This window comes from Protobothrops mucrosquamatus, unplaced genomic scaffold, assembly GCF_001527695.2.
Source record: "Protobothrops mucrosquamatus isolate PMUCROS unplaced genomic scaffold, P.Mucros_1.0 scaffold637, whole genome shotgun sequence".
Taxonomy (NCBI): Eukaryota; Metazoa; Chordata; class Lepidosauria; order Squamata; family Viperidae; genus Protobothrops; species Protobothrops mucrosquamatus.
In genome coordinates this window covers 517,623-532,984 of record NW_015386929.1, presented here as the reverse complement: position 1 = coordinate 532,984, position 15,362 = coordinate 517,623, and the positions used below count along the sequence as shown (strand labels likewise).

The 15,362-nt window shown below is 43.3% G+C and overlaps 1 protein-coding gene across 1 annotated transcript; it reads left to right on the top strand.

Annotated features, from left to right (window-relative positions):
• Positions 1–1,244: 1,244 nt before the first annotated feature.
• On the top strand, positions 1,245–14,863 carry PTGDR (prostaglandin D2 receptor). The gene is made up of 3 exons (XM_029284474.1): positions 1,245–1,534; positions 1,568–2,123; positions 14,624–14,863. The coding sequence occupies exons 1-3, from the start codon at positions 1,245–1,247 to the stop codon at positions 14,861–14,863; spliced, it is 1,086 nt and encodes a 361-aa protein (XP_029140307.1).
• The last annotated feature ends 499 nt before the right edge of the window (positions 14,864–15,362 follow it).

Sequence of the window (15,362 nt, the reverse complement as noted above, 5' to 3'; positions counted from 1 at the left end):
TCATCTAAGTTTCTAGATGCACCGCAGAAACAAAAGCGGTTGACAATGTTGAAGGTAAATATTATTGCCTTGCCTGTCACCAAGGAAAGAAGACACTCCTACATTCCAGCAAGAGCCTCTCCAGAAATCATGGGAGAAGACAGCATTCCTTCCAATATCTTAAATGCTATGGTCTTTCTTCTCAAGAAGAGGCGGAAACTTATCTTCCTCCTCAAATTGGGAAAAGTGGATAATCAGGGTTCTGCCATGTGTGTGTGGGTTTCCTCGAAGCATCTAGTTGTCATACTTAATTATGGATCTAGTTACATATTTCCTAATCACTGCAAGCTCTATATCATTAAAAGTTTCAGGCGTATGTATGGAGGAGATCTGCTCTCAGTTGACTCTCAGAACTGTGTGGAAAACTAATTGGCCATTTGACCTGCTCGTCTTCTCCCCTGGGTGAACAACAGGTCCCAGCACTAAAATAGCTCCACTGGACAAGGCAAGAGCATCTTCTTCTACTTAGAAATATTCGGCCTTTGATGTTCATCAGTGCTGCTTGACAAGATGGGCCAGGGCCATAGAAGAGTGATGAGAACAGAGCTGGAGGAAGACCAATCCGTTTCCAACCCACATCACTGTTCTGGTGGCACTGTCATCATCTGCCTTGGGAAGGCAACCAACTCACCACTCTGGTCTCCACTGAGGTTGAGATGACATGGACCTCTGCCTACTACAATGTTTGGTGCTGAGCCTGGCTACAAACCTCATTCATTTCAGATGTTGGCAAAACTCTGCTGGCTATTCTAGCAATCACTTCTATCCACTCGATTCTATCGAAGTCAAGGTCAGAAGATTATTTACCAGACAACTCTCGCCTGCCCTCAGGTTCCCAGTCTCTCTCTCTCTCTCTCTCTCTCTCTCTCTCTCTCTCTCTCTCTCTCTCTCTTGCTATCCCTCCCCTTCCTCAAGAAGGGCAGGACTCTTTCGCCGGTCTCCGTGGGAACAAACGGCTCCCCCCCCCCGCCGCCGCATTATAGACTGGCCTTGTTCTGTTAGCCAACGCCTGTCTTGCCCCACCTCCCTGCCCTCCTTCCTCCCCACTCTCGCCCCGTCTGGCGGCGTCGAGCATCTCCTCGTCGTCTCCCCCTCCGTTTCCTTCCCTTCCCTTCATAACTGGGTCTCTACCCGTGGTCCCCACTCCCTCCCGGCTCCCTACGCGCACCGGCTGCCCTTGCGCCCAGCCCAGCCGGACCCTCTCCATGGCCACAGGCGACTACCGGTGCAACCGGACCCTGAGGCTCGAAGCAGGCCAGTCGGTGCTGCCCGGCTCGTTACTCTTCGCGGCGGGGCTGCTGGGCAACGTGTTGGCGTTGGGGCTGCTGTGGCAGCACCATCTGAAGGCGAAGTTGCAGCGCGGCCAGGGGCGCCCGCGGGCGTCCGCCTTCTACCTTCTGGTGAGCACCCTGGCCGCCACCGACCTGCTGGGCAAGTGTCTGCTGAGCCCGATCGTGCTGGCCGCCTATGCTCACAATCGCAGCCTCATCGACCTGTGGCCGCCCGCCGCCGCCGCCCCCGAAGTCAGCCACCCCGGGGAGGAAGCGAGCCGCTCCCCCGGCACGCTGTGTCAGCTGTTCGCGTTCCTCATGGCTTTCTTCGGCTTGGCGTCCACCACGCTGCTGCTGGCCATGGCCCTGGAGTGCTGGCTCTCGCTCGGCCAGCCTTACTTCTACGAACGCCACACCAGCCGGCGTTGGGGCGCGCTGTTCACCGGCACGGCGGCCGTCCTCTGCGCGCTCTTCTGCGCCCTGCCCTTCCTGGGCTTCGGCAGCAACGTTCAGTACTGTCCGGGCACGTGGTGCTTCATTCGCATGGCCGGCGGCGGATGGCTCTATTCGGTGCTCTACGCGACCCTGCTGGGCTTGCTGGTGCTGGCCGTGGGCCTGTGCAATCTGGGCAGCATGAGGAGCCTCTATCGGATGGCGCGTCGGCAGCCCCCGCGCAGGACCCACCTGATTGACCCTCAGGGCGCAGCCGCCCCTGCCAGGCTCCCTTCCTCCGGGCGCACCGAGGAGCTGGGCCAGTTGGTCCTGCTGGCGCTCATGACCGCCCTTTTCACCATCTGCTCCCTGCCGCTGATCGTAAGTAGCTCTGGGGGGGGGTGGGGGGGGAGAGAACTTTCTATGTTGAAATCAAGACACGAAACCATTCTTTCAGCTTAATAATAATAGGAGTAGTAAAGTTGGAAGGGACCTTGAAGGTCATCTAGTCCAACGCCCTGCTCAGGCAGGAAACCCTATCCCATTTCGGACAAATGGCTGTCCAGTCTCTTCTTAAAAACTTCCAGTGTTGGAGCCTTCACCGCTTCTGGAGGCAGGTTGTTCCACTGGTTAATTGTTCTCACTGTCAGGAAGTTTCTGCTTAGTTCTAGGTTGCTTCTCTCCTTGATTAGTTTCCATCCGTTGCTTCTTGCCTTGCCTTCAGGCGCTTTGGAAAATAGCTTGACTCCCTCTTTATGGCAACCCCTGAGATACTGGAAGACTGCTATCATGTCCCCCCTCGTCCTTCTCTTCGTTAAACTAGACATACCCAATTCCAGCAGCCGTTCCTTATACGCTTTAGCCTCCAGTCCCCTAATCATCTAATGGGAGAAGACGGACGAGAAGGAGAACCGTTCCCGGTTCGGCTTCGGCGCCCGCCGAACGCCCGGTGGCTGCCGTCGACGCCTTTCTCCCCCCTTTCTTCAGTTTAATTCCCTGAAATAAATACGAAGGAAGAGGAAAGCGCTCCGAGGTGGTTGGGGTGGGGGGGGGGAGAGAGCGAGCGCCCGCTTTGCCTTCAGAATTTCCTGTTGGATCTCGCTCTTTCCACCCGGGGCTGGGAAAGTTTGCTTGAAATCTTGGAGATCTGTTGGCAGTCCGTGCCAAAAGCGCAACAGATGAACCTGCATCTGCTGGGGGGGGAGGGGAAGGAGCAGTGACGCCCCCTTGCTGTTTCGGTGGGGTGGAGTGGCTGGGCTGGGCTGCTTCGGGACAAGTGGCTGACCTGCGGTGTAAGATTTTGTTTCCCTAGCCCAGGGGTAGTCAACCTTGGCTCTTTTATGACTCGTGGACTTCAACTCCCAGAATTCCTGAGCCAGCTAAGCTGGCTCAGGAATTCTGGGAATTGAAGTCCACGAGTCATAAAAGAGCCAAGGTTGACTACCCCTGCCCTAGCCTAGCTAGACAGACAGATCTTCCTTCGAGACGGGATGGTATTGTCCGCAAAGTTGGTCAAATTATTTTTTGGCCACTGGAGGCAGAGTAACCAACAAGCACCTAGAAATAATAATAATAATAATAATAATAATAATAATAATAATAATAATAATAATAATAATAATAATAATAATAATAATAATAATAATAAATGCTTCTCTAGAAGTAATAAATGCAGCGTTTTCACCAAAACACAAAAACAACTGCTTGGGACAGCCTAGCTACCTAATATTACTGTGTAAAGCAATATGTTTTCCCTGTGTAGCAACATTTTTCAGTGAATCGTATAGCTCTAATCTTGCCTTATTGCCTGAGCCATTTGTACGCTTTCTTTTCCTTCCTCTGAAGTCTCACTGAAATGCATAGTCAGAATTAACAAAAAAGAAAGTCCACATCACACAGGACGATGAATAGCAGAGCAATCATAACAGGATGGAGTCATTTTAGAAAGGAGGCAAGAAAAGTTTAGTTGCCTTTCCTCAGAGGCAAAATTTTTGAATGAGGTTAAGTGTTTCTTTTTTCTTTATTTGTTGTTTAATAGAAAATAGTTCACTCTCTTCCATCCTCCTTATAAAAGGGGGAAAAACTCTTTTTTTTTATAAGAGTTTGGCTTTTGTTTCATCCATAGATTTAACCACAGGGAGAAGTTATTGGAGAAATGTCCATGGTCATTTTCATTTTGTTTATTCATCTTGATATACCTGTATCCATTTCTAATTCCAGATGCATCTTCTAGATTGTATGGTGATTTAAAAAATTAGATGAGTAATCTAGACATTTATATTGCAGTCCAATAAAGTGGAATGGAACAATGTTACAATGTTAACAGTGTAGATTTGAACTTGTGAAGTGCATTTAGATTCCAATGTTATGGCTTGATCAGAAACTTTTTCTGAACGTTATATACATAACATATATTAACAATCATATATAATTATTCTATACTGTTTTAATTGTTTTACGTTTTTATGATGTATGCCACCCAGAGGCACTGGTTGCGATGAGCAACTATAGAAAATAATAACTAAAATCTAATATATAATTTATAATCAAGTGAAACATAAAATTTAGGATTCAGATTTTTAACCTGTAGCTGAATTGCAAATATGCACAAATTCTAGCTCCTGAGCACGATTCCCAATCCAGTTATTTTCACTTCTAATAAGATTTATCCGTCTGAGGGGATGAAGATCTCTATTCTCCAGGAGCAGAGAATTACTAGGAATGACGAAGAAAACTGATTTAAATCACTGTAACTGTTTTCTTCTTAGCACGTCTGAGGGACTGCCCTCTGCATCCTAGACCTATTCGTGATGGGTGCGTGCATCTTAACTCATATTGAATTCTCTAAGATTTAGTGTGGTTTAAGTTGCCAAATATCCAAACTATGCATTTTTAAAGCACCAGTAATGATAGAATTGTTCATCTGCGTACAGCCTGCTATGTCTCTAAAAGTCAACAGTTACGAATTGATTAATTCCCGGAATTAGTCTGTAGAGTAAGAATTATGAGCAATGGTATATTTAAAGATTTGTTTTGGCTACTTATACACACACGCGAAAACAGTTTAGAAATGCTTTGCATACCTTAAGCAATCATGCCTAAAGAATAACCTTTTTTTTTTTTTACTCTGGGGCAGGACAGATATTATCAGGTTACTTCTACAGACAGTTACCAGGAGTCAATACTGACTCGAAGGAACAAAAATAAAATGACCCACCAGTAGTAGAAGAGGGGCAGAGGGGCCTGCAGTAACACCATGGGGCAGTCCAGGAATGGAGCTAGCAGTGCAGGTGGATGAAGAGCCCACCTGAAGAGGAGCAGCACCGTCAATCCCTGGGCCAGTCACTTTCCTGGCCATAGCCAGAATAACAGAGTTGGAAGGGACCTTGGAGGTCTTCTAGTCCAACCCCCTGCTCAGGCAGGAAACCCTATACCATTTCAGACAAATGGCTGTCCAGTCTCTTCTTAAAAACTTCCAGTGTTGGAGCATTCACAGCTTCTGGAGGCAGGTTGTTCCACTGGTTAATTGTTCTGACTGTCAGGAAATTTCTCCTTAGTTCTAGGTTGCTTCTCTCCTTGATTAGTGTTCCATCCATTGCTTCTTGTCCTGCCTTCAGGCGCTTTGGAGAATAGCTTGAGTCCCTCTTCTTTGTGGCAGCCCCTGAGATATTGGAACAAGCCAGCACCTTGGATACGAGGCTGGTGGTGAGAGTAGGAACACAACAAGCCTTCTTCCTGTAATGCATAAAAAAAAGGTGTTTGGGAAATTGTTTTCTGGCTGATGTATTTGCCTCCTGATTCAAGGATGGGAGAACACATTAACAGGACTGTGAGGCGTACTGCCTCCTAACAGGCAGGTTCCATCAAATGGTTCTGGCTGAGCCATTCTTTCCTCCTCTCAAGCTTTTTTTTAATTTCATACACTCCCCTGACTGAATCTCCTTGTAGTGATTCCATAAGTCAGTTATATCATGGGCAAAAAGGCAACTGGATTTGGAGGGAAAAGTGCAGAAAAAAAATGAAATGAAAAAGGGAAGAAGTATGGTGATAATACATTTAGCTACTTAACAATACCCAAGCAATTTCTGCACAGTTGGTGTCCTATCCATCGACTCAACATATGGAAATTGATTTATTGTGAAGGGGACCACCCATCATGCTATTTCAGAATTTATTTATTGATTTAATTATTTGTTTAATTTCTATGGCTGCCCATCTCAATCTCAATGCCAACCCAATCGTTTTGAAGTATAAGGGATGGTCGTGGCTTAGCATGTTGTGCGGACTCAACCAATTGTAGCTTATTCAATAAACCATGGTTAAACAAGCCATAGCTTAGAGTAGCATGTCAACCATGTTTTAGTGAACCCTTGTCTTTGCTGTGATTGTCAGTCACAACACTTCAGGAAAAGAGATCTTTTCCAGCTATGGAAATTATTACTGCACTAATGATCTTTAGTGTATCTGGCAAATGTTATGTTTGAAGCCTAGAATTTCTTGTAGCCATCAACTAGGCTTGGCAACATTCATCTGAAGCCAGTACTTTTATCAAGTCATAGGAAGGCAATATTTAAAATAATAGAATGTAAGAAGGTAGAAGGAAACTAGAATCTAGTGCAAACTAAATCCTTGTATCCTTGTAATTTAAACTCGGTGTTTCTTGTCCTATCTGCTGGAATAACTCTTAACCCTACGTCCTGACAGCCATTTTGACAGCCATTAAGACAGCAACCATGTCACCGCACTGTCATTTCTTGAGGTGCATCATTTGAGACCTTGGGGCTACAGACTAACTCACTGCTCGCTCCAGGAGTTCGATTCTGAACAGCTCAAGGTTGACTCGGCCTCCCATCCGTCTGAGGTCGGTAAAATGAGGACCCAGATTGCTGGGGACAATAGGCTGACTCTGTAAACTGCTTAGAGAGGACTGTAAAACACTGTGAAGTGGTATATAATTTAAGTGCTATTGCTATTGCTATTGCTACTGCATGCAACTACCCCCCCCCCAACTGCTCGAATCTATATGTGTGGTAGCCAGACAGCTCCAAGAATCACAGCAAATTCTACCTTTGTCATATTAAGAATTGTAACTTTCAGTGTGATAGGAGGGGAAATTATCAAATATAAAATAATCAAAATAAGAACAAGATTTGGGTAACTGAATTTTAATGACATTCAAAATGAATCGAATTCTGTTTAAATTCTGTCCTAGTTGTTTCTCCTTTTGTAAATTTGGCCAGTGGCGTGCCTCTCAAAAGTTAAATATCTCCCTCAAACCAGTACAAAATATTGTGTGCTCCTGTTCAGATACAACATAATATCAATTCAACATTAATCTGTGACTTTTTAATGATGCACTCCTTTTCCAGTGTTATTCTCTTTACTCAGGAAGATGGATCCACCCTTGTTATGAGCAAAGGGCAGGTCTTGACCTCAAGTCCAGACCTTCTTTAATGATGGATCAGAAGCTCAACCCTCTTGTAGAAACAGAGAAGCCAACCAGTTAGAAAAGGCAGTTTGTTCTCAGCCAGCACTAAGTGCAGACCTATCCTTGCCAGAGAAGCGCCCTTAAACAAAATGGACGACCCGAAAATATCTTTCCAACTGCAATTCTCCTTGATAAAATTCAGAATCCCAAGTGCCACAGGGGACTGCCGGAATAGTAGTTCAGATCTGAGGTCTAAAGAAGCAGAATTCTCCAAAGCTGCAGAGAAAAATGGAGTGGGGCCATTTAAGAAACAGCTGAAGATCCATAGGAACTTTTCAGCTGAACTAAGACCTAAAATAGATGTGCATAGGGAATGGAAGATGGGCCTAATCACCATGGAGATGTAGTCCCAAGTGGTTAATGCCCACAGAATGGAAGAAATGCTAAAGTATAAAAGAAGTTTGGGCTCACAAGGAACACTAAAAGCAAAAAAAGGAAGGTGGTGTCTATAGGCAAATCCATGCAGCCTTCTTGCCCTGGCACAGGCCATCACCTGTTTCCCATGAATGCAACTTCATATCTGCTAAGCAAGCCTGGGGATGTCTTTGGGTGCTCTGGCATAAAAGCAGCAATTAAAAACAAATTAATGCAAGAAGGCATGTTAGCAACTTGGGATAATAAATGGTTTATTTACCCAGTGCCAAAAGCAGGTGTGAGAGCATCCTCCCTGGGAGGTGTTCCATCAGCAAGGATTATCCCAGGTGAGGCCTTTTCCTTTAGCACCGTCCTTCCTATTGTAGATGGTAGCAATTGCCAAAGGCAAATCTCCATAGGTGGGCAGACTTGGACGTTCCTGTGTTCACCTGATAATGGGGACACAACCCTCTTCTGATCCTATTTCGGGCCATTTTAGATGAGCCACTCTTTGCTTAAACTTCAGAGTCTAAAGTTATGGAAAAGGAGATCTGCATTTAAAAAAAAACAGGAGGAAAAAGAGAGAAATGGGGTTTGAGGATGGCACTATCCATCATCATCAGTTCTGGCCACCATTTTATGTTGTACAATAAACCCAAAGCATCTGAAACTATCTGCTAAAATCAATCCAAAGGAAGCTCTTACTGTAGTGTCTACCTTGGATTTTACTTGGGAGGGCAGAAACTCCATTAGGCAGGTGAGTGCACGACTGCCATTCTATCATCCTGCACTTACGGATTTCTTTTTTGAATGACTCATCAAAGCCCCAAAGTACAAAATCTTGCAGACTACATTTATACAGATGGATTTTTTTTCTTTCTTTTGTATGGGTCATCTTGTTTGCTGTCAAGAAGGCTAAATGGTTTCTTCTGTAAATTCTGAAATTTTCCCCCTACTAAATCAACATACCATAGATTCTGGTCCAATGTGGCAGTAGAGTTCAGGAACTTAAAAGTATTGTACATGAAAATAAAAATATCTCAGTGCAGAAGGAGCACATGCAATTGCTCAGTGGACACTTGCTGAGAATGTCTAAAGAGATTGCATACAAGAAAAACCTCCCTGCATGTAGAAAACTATTATTAGAGAAAGAGCGTGCTGGTTTTCTACATGCTGGGAGGTTTTACTTTGGGGAACATTCTGTCATGCCAACTCTCATCTAGATCCTCCATCTGGATTCTGTCACATTCTCATCCTGAACATCACAATCAGTTTCAAATTTCCTTGCATTCCACAGGGAGGTGCACCTACTTTTAATAATAATGTGCCTGCTAAAAATAGAAAATATTATAGCGTATGAGGACTACAAAGAGAAACATATCTGCAGACCAGAGGATGTGTGTGTTATCTTTTTATCTGCTTTCCTGATGTAGCAGCAAATTTATAGAAAGCAAAGCAGTAATTGTCTTTAGGCTATATGTAAATCAGAAGCAATTTGGGGAAGTTTTAACAGGGTAAAAAATGTACATTGTTGTTTTTGTGATGAAAACCTGCTGAGAATCACACTGCTAGGGGACATTCCTTGCCCTTTTAAGGTGACAATAAAAGCATGTGGTCAGTAGGGTTGATGAGGATGCAAGCAGGAGATTTTCTCCAAGGGAGTCATATTCAGGAATGGCAAACGATTGGAGTTTTGGAATGAGTTGCTTAGAACCTGTGGTTCTTGACTGGCTTACATGCTCAACTTACTGTAGAACGTCTGAGTTTCCAGAAAGATGAGAGCATCAGTGATGCAGGACGTAAGGCAGTGAAGTAGCCATCCCTAAATATATGCTCTTCAGATATGTTAGGATTGCAAACTCAATTATGATGTTTGAAAATTTATAGAATTTCAGAATGTCACACCGTGACCACCCACTCCACCCCCTACAGTCACGTGATCACAATGTGGGTGCTTGGCAACCTGTTCGCACTTACAATCGGTTGCCAAGTGTCCCACAATCATGTGATCACCATTTGCATTCTTCTCTGCTGGCTTCCCCAGAAAGTCAATGGGGAAGCCAGCAGGAAGATTACAAGCAGTTGCCGCTTGCTGAGAGGACTCCTTGCCTCTGGAGACTGGCTGAAAGAGCTGCCTGCTGAAGCTGAATTCCTTCAGTGGGGTGGAGAAACAGCCTACCAGAGCAGTTCCCTTCCATGCATGCATGGAGGGAAGCCTAACTCCTCTGGCGTGTGCAGAAACAGAGTTCAGATCCCAAGGATCTGAGCTCAATTCTCTCACCCCGCTGGAGCTCCGTTCCCACAGCCTTCCAGAGCAATTTCTTTCCACACATGGAGGGGAGCCAAATTCCTCCAATAAGATTCAGAAACACAGCTCATTTCCCAAAGATCTGCATTTTCTGCTGCCCACTGGAACAGTTCCCTTCCACTTATGGAGGGGAACGGAACTCCTCTAGTGAGATGCAGAAATGGAGCCAAGATCCTGAAGATCTGAGTTCCATTCCTGTAGCCTGCTGGAGTAGTTCCGTTTCGCACACGGAGGGGAGCTGAATTCAGCAGGCATCTCTTTCACTCCATCACTTAACAACACAGGAGATTGCTTACTGACTGCAACCAGGAGGGCCAGGATTGTAGTAGTTGAGTGAAGCATCACATGAGCGCCTCATTTAACAACAGTTTTGCTCAACAATTGAGATTAGATTAGAGTCCCAATTGTGGTTGTAAGTTGAGGATTATCTGTATGCCCATGGAATTTTTTCTCCATTGTTCAATAAAGCAAGTGAATTCCAAATAGTGAAATAACTCAGGACTGATGAGTTTTACTATCCTGAATGAAAATTATTGATCACCTGCATTTGATCATTTCATATTTTTCTCAGGCGGGCATTGCTTCTCCCAAGGCCCTCCCCCCAACCCTTATTGTGGTATAAATAATAAGGATTTGAAACTACTGTAATTCTAAAAAAGGATATTAAACAAAATGCGCAAAGATGTTGCAGAGTATTACAGATTGATTTTTTTTAAAAAAAATGCTAATAATGTAATTTTACTTTTTACACTAGAGACTCTTTGAGTCAGAGAAATTATGGATCTCATGGAAAACATTCAGGGTAAAATTTGGCCTTTCCCAAATTTTGCTACTTTCCAGATGTGTTGGGCTGAAACTCCCTTCGTTCCCAATTAGCAACGCTAATACTTCCAGAAAGAAGATAGGAATTGCAGTTCAGAGATGTAAAGCAGGGGTTCTTGACTGGGGATTTATGGACATATTTCAGGGGGTCTGTGAACCAATTCACAGCTTGTTATTATTACTGTATATTGTTGTTAGTTGTGAAGTCGTGTCCGACCCATCACGACCCCATGGACAACGTTCCTCCAGACCTTCCTGTCCTCTACCATCTACTGGAGTCCATTTAAGCTCACGCCTACTGCTTCAGTGACTCCATGCAGCCACCTCGTTCTCTGTCGTCCCCTTCTTCTATTGCCCTCAATCTTTCCCAGCATTAGGCTCTTCTCCAGTGAGTCCTTCCTTCTCATTAGGTGGCCAAAGTACTTGAGTTTCAACTTCAGGATCTGGCCTTCTAAAGAGCAGTCAGGGTTGATCTCCTCTAGGACTGACCGGTTTGAACGCCTTGCAGTCTAGGGGACTCGCAGGAGTCTTCTCCAGCACCATAGTCCAAAGGCCTCAATTCTGTATATTATATGTATCTTATTTTTAATGTTTTGATAACAATTTGAGCAAAACTGCTTGCCTTTGTAACCTATATATCCATGTATTTATTTTATGCATTTAAATGCATTTTTCTAAAAAGCGCTGTCATCAGACTCTCAAGGGAGTTTGTGGCACCCAAAGATTAAGAAACTGATCTAGAAGGTCTATTCTACAGTGGAATGCTAATATAATAATCTTTTTCTTTTTTTCTCCCACAAGGGGGAGCTTTTAAGACACAGAGACTTAACAGTTGATAGCTTTTCTATCTACTGGGCTTGGACTTTCCAACCCCTTTTTGGCTCAGAGTCTTCCCGAATTATTGCAGTTATAACTCCCAGAAATCCAAACCACAACAAATACAACAAAAATTCTTTATTCACTTGCACTTTTAGGATTACTGGAATGTGCCCCCAACACAACTAGAAAGTGCCTTCTCTGCTTTTAAGCAGCCCCAAGCTACATGCCAGGAAAAGCAATTAATTATATAAACTTCTAAATGTTGAATGAACATCTCCTAACTACATAAATGTGTTTGTAAATAAAATGATAATCTTGTTATATTTTATGTACTTGTTATATTTTATGTACTACTTATTTTATGTACTTGTTATATTTTATGTACTACTTATAAAAGCAAGATTCAACAAGAAATGAATTAACCTGTATAGTAAAATATACAGCCTCTTAGAATTAGCCATCTAGTCAAGAACTCAGTTCTATCTGAACAAAGATAACAGATTTTCTCAGGTCAGCCTGTGCGTGTAACCAACAGCATTGCTTTCTTGAATGCACAATGCAGCCATTGTGCTGGTTTTGTTGCACCAGACGGGGATTTCTCAAATTTGGCAACATTAAGATGTGTGGGAGTTCATATCCACACATCTTGGAGTTGCCAAGTTTGAGAGCTATTGCAGTAGACAAGGGGTGTCAAACTGACGGCCCGTGGGCTGGATGTGTCATGCACAGGCCACGCCCACCCTGGCTCCACAAAGGCAAAAAACATTGCAATACGTCACGATACGTCACAATACATCACATGATACAATCACGTTTGACACCCGTGCAGTAGACTAACATCCCCCAGAAACAGTTTGCACGAGTGGCTAAAGGTAGTGTCTTTGATGGTGAACTCATCAAATTTGCAGACGATACCAAGCTGGCAGGAATAGGCAACACTCCAGCAGATAAGCTTAAGATACAGAAGGATCTGGACAGACTTGAACATTGGGCACTATCTAACAAAATGAAATTCAATGGTGAAAAAAGTAAGGTTTTATATTTAGGCAAGAAAAACCAAATGCATAAGTACAGTATAGGTGGTACCTGTAGTAACTATGAGAAGGATCTCAGAGTCCTAGTGTACAACCACTTAAATATGGGCCAGCAGTGTGCTGCAGCTGCCAAAACAGCCAACACAGTGCTAGACTGCATTAACAGAGGGATAGAATCAAGATCACGTGAAGTGTTAATACCACTTTACAATGCCTTGGTAAGACCACACTTGGAATACTGCATCCAGTTTTGGTCACCACAATGTAAAAAAGATGTTGAGGCTCTAGAAAGAGTACAGAGAAGAGCAACAAAGATGATTAGGGGACTGGAGACTAAAACATATAAAGAATGGTTGCTGGAATTGAGTTTAATGAAGAGAAGGACTAGGGGTGACATGATAGTAGTGTTCTAATATCTCAGGGGCTGCCACAAAGAAGAGGGAGTCAAGCTATTCTCCAAAGCACCTGAAGGCAGGACAAGAAGCAACGGATGGAAACTAATCAAGGAGGGAAGCAACCTAGAACTAAGGAGAAATTTTCTGACAGTTAGAACAATTAATCAGTGGAACAACCTGCCTCCAGAAGTGGTGAATGCTCCAACACTGGAAGTTTTTAAGAAGAGGTAGGAAACCCTATACCATTTGTCTGAAATGGTATAGGGTTTCCTACCTGAGCAGGGGGTTGGACTAGAAGACCTCCAAGGTACCTTCCAAATCTGTTATTCTGATCAATCAGGATAGTTATTGAGAACTTCAGATTAATTACAGGTAGTCCTTGATTTAAAACCATTTGTTTAATGACAATTCAAAGTTAAAATGGCAGTGAAAAAGTAACTTATGATCATTTTTTACACTTACGACTGATGTAGCATCCCTATAGTCATGTGATCAAAAGTCAGATGCTTGGCAATCGGCATGCATTTATGACTGTTGCAGTGTCCCGGGGTCACGTGATCACCTTTTGCAACCTTCTGACAAGCAAAGTCAATAGGGAAGCCAGATTCACTTAACAATCGTGTTACTAACTTAACAACTGCAGTGATACACTTAATAACTGTTAAGTGAAAAGTCATAAAAAGGAGCAAAACTCTCTTAACTGTTCTGACTTAGCAACAGAAATTTTGGGCTCAATTGTGGTTGTAAATCAAGGACTACCTGTACAAGATTTTGGCAATTTAAGCAAGCTGATAAGTAATGCAAAAATTGTGTGCAAAATCTTACATCATGATTTCTAAAGCCCAAGTTTTTATTGGGTGACAATAAATGAAACTTCAAAAGTGACTTATTCCATGTACTTTAATAGCCTGTCTTCCTATATGCCTCAAGGATAGTCTAAATATAGGTGGAAAACATGTCAGCCCTTTGAGGTAAGCCAAATTAGGAAATTAGGATTCCACAAGGAAATACCAGGACTTTATTGATATATAGGCTATAATATCACAATCTTGAAAGCCTGATGATGTTTTCCTTCCCTCCATCTTACACCAAAGAGAATCAAAGTAGGGTCACTTTAACTTTCTTTCTAATACCTTCTTCCCTTCCTGGGCTTAATTTATAATTTGCTATCAGACTCTGAATATCTTATATTTATAGTCATAAGATTGTATTTTATGATTTATGATTTATCACTTTGTTGCTTGTATGTACACTGAGAGCTTATGCACCGGAGACAAATTCCTTGTGTGTCCAATCACACTTGGCCAGTAAAGAATATTCAGTTCTATGGACTGTGGAGATTCTCAGTCATCCAGGTCATAGTTATCCCAAAGGTGCTTTTTCACAAGGCAACTGGACTTTCTTGTTTTTCTTTGAAGACGTTTCACTTCTCATCCAAGAAGAGCTGAAGAAACTTCTTGGATGAGAAGCGAAACGTCTTCAAAGAAAAACAAGGAAGTCCAGTTGCCTCGTGAAAAAGCACCTTTTGGATTTGTTCTTCTCTGAGATCATTGCTGTGGTTCCCTACAAGATCCCCAGGCATTCCTATGGAGTACTTTTCATTATGCAACATCCCAATCAACTCTAAGTCACTCTTTCTTTCTATCTCTTACCTCTTACAGATCCGAGCTTACATTGGAGCCTTTGCCCCTGATGCCAATGAGGCAGCTGATCTTACAGCCCTCCGTTTTTTCTCTGTCAACTCCATTGTGGATCCCTGGGTCTTCATCATTTTTCGGACATCCATATTTCGCAGTTTGCTCCAGCGGTTTTCTAGGAGGCTGAGTTTGAAGAAGGATCTGCATTTCCAGGATCAGCTCTTGGGAACTTGGCAGAGGAAAGAATCCAATGACATACGATAAATGGGCTGGAGCTGGAAATGAACTGGACTTCTTCTTGGGGCACCTCCTGGTCTTCAAAGCCGAAGTATTACAAGTCAATGTTTATTAAGGTTGAAAAGAGGGACCAAGATGACTCTGTGATACTGGCTGGAGCTTCATTGGTAGACTCCGTTCTAGATTTGGTGCTTCTTGAAAAACCCAAGATGCAGTTGTCACAGGACTCATTCATATTACAGTGACAATTTACTTGACTGGTGGGATCCATTTGCACAGAAGCATTTAAAAATGTATTTTTAAGTCCAAATATTCTACCAGTGATACTGGCCACTTTGAGTTCCAATTACCTTTCCTACCAACAAATTTTATTTGCATGCTGCAAATCTATGGTTTAAATTATTAAAAGGTGAGAAGGAGAAGAGAATTTTTTTCTGTATGTCTGAACCCCTCCCCAAGCATAGGAGCTGATCCTAATTGACCAACCATGGAATCATGGAAGACAGGTACAGAATATGGAATAGAA

Coding starts and splice junctions, on each gene's coding strand:
- PTGDR (XM_029284474.1), top strand. CDS start 1,245: ATGGCCACAGGCGACTACCGGTGCAACCGGACCCTGAGGCTCGAAGCA. Junction 1,535..1,567: donor AATCGCAGCCTCATCGACCT/GTGGCCGCCCGC, acceptor CCCCGAAGTCAG/CCACCCCGGGGAGGAAGCGA. Junction 2,124..14,623: donor TCTGCTCCCTGCCGCTGATC/GTAAGTAGCTCT, acceptor TACCTCTTACAG/ATCCGAGCTTACATTGGAGC.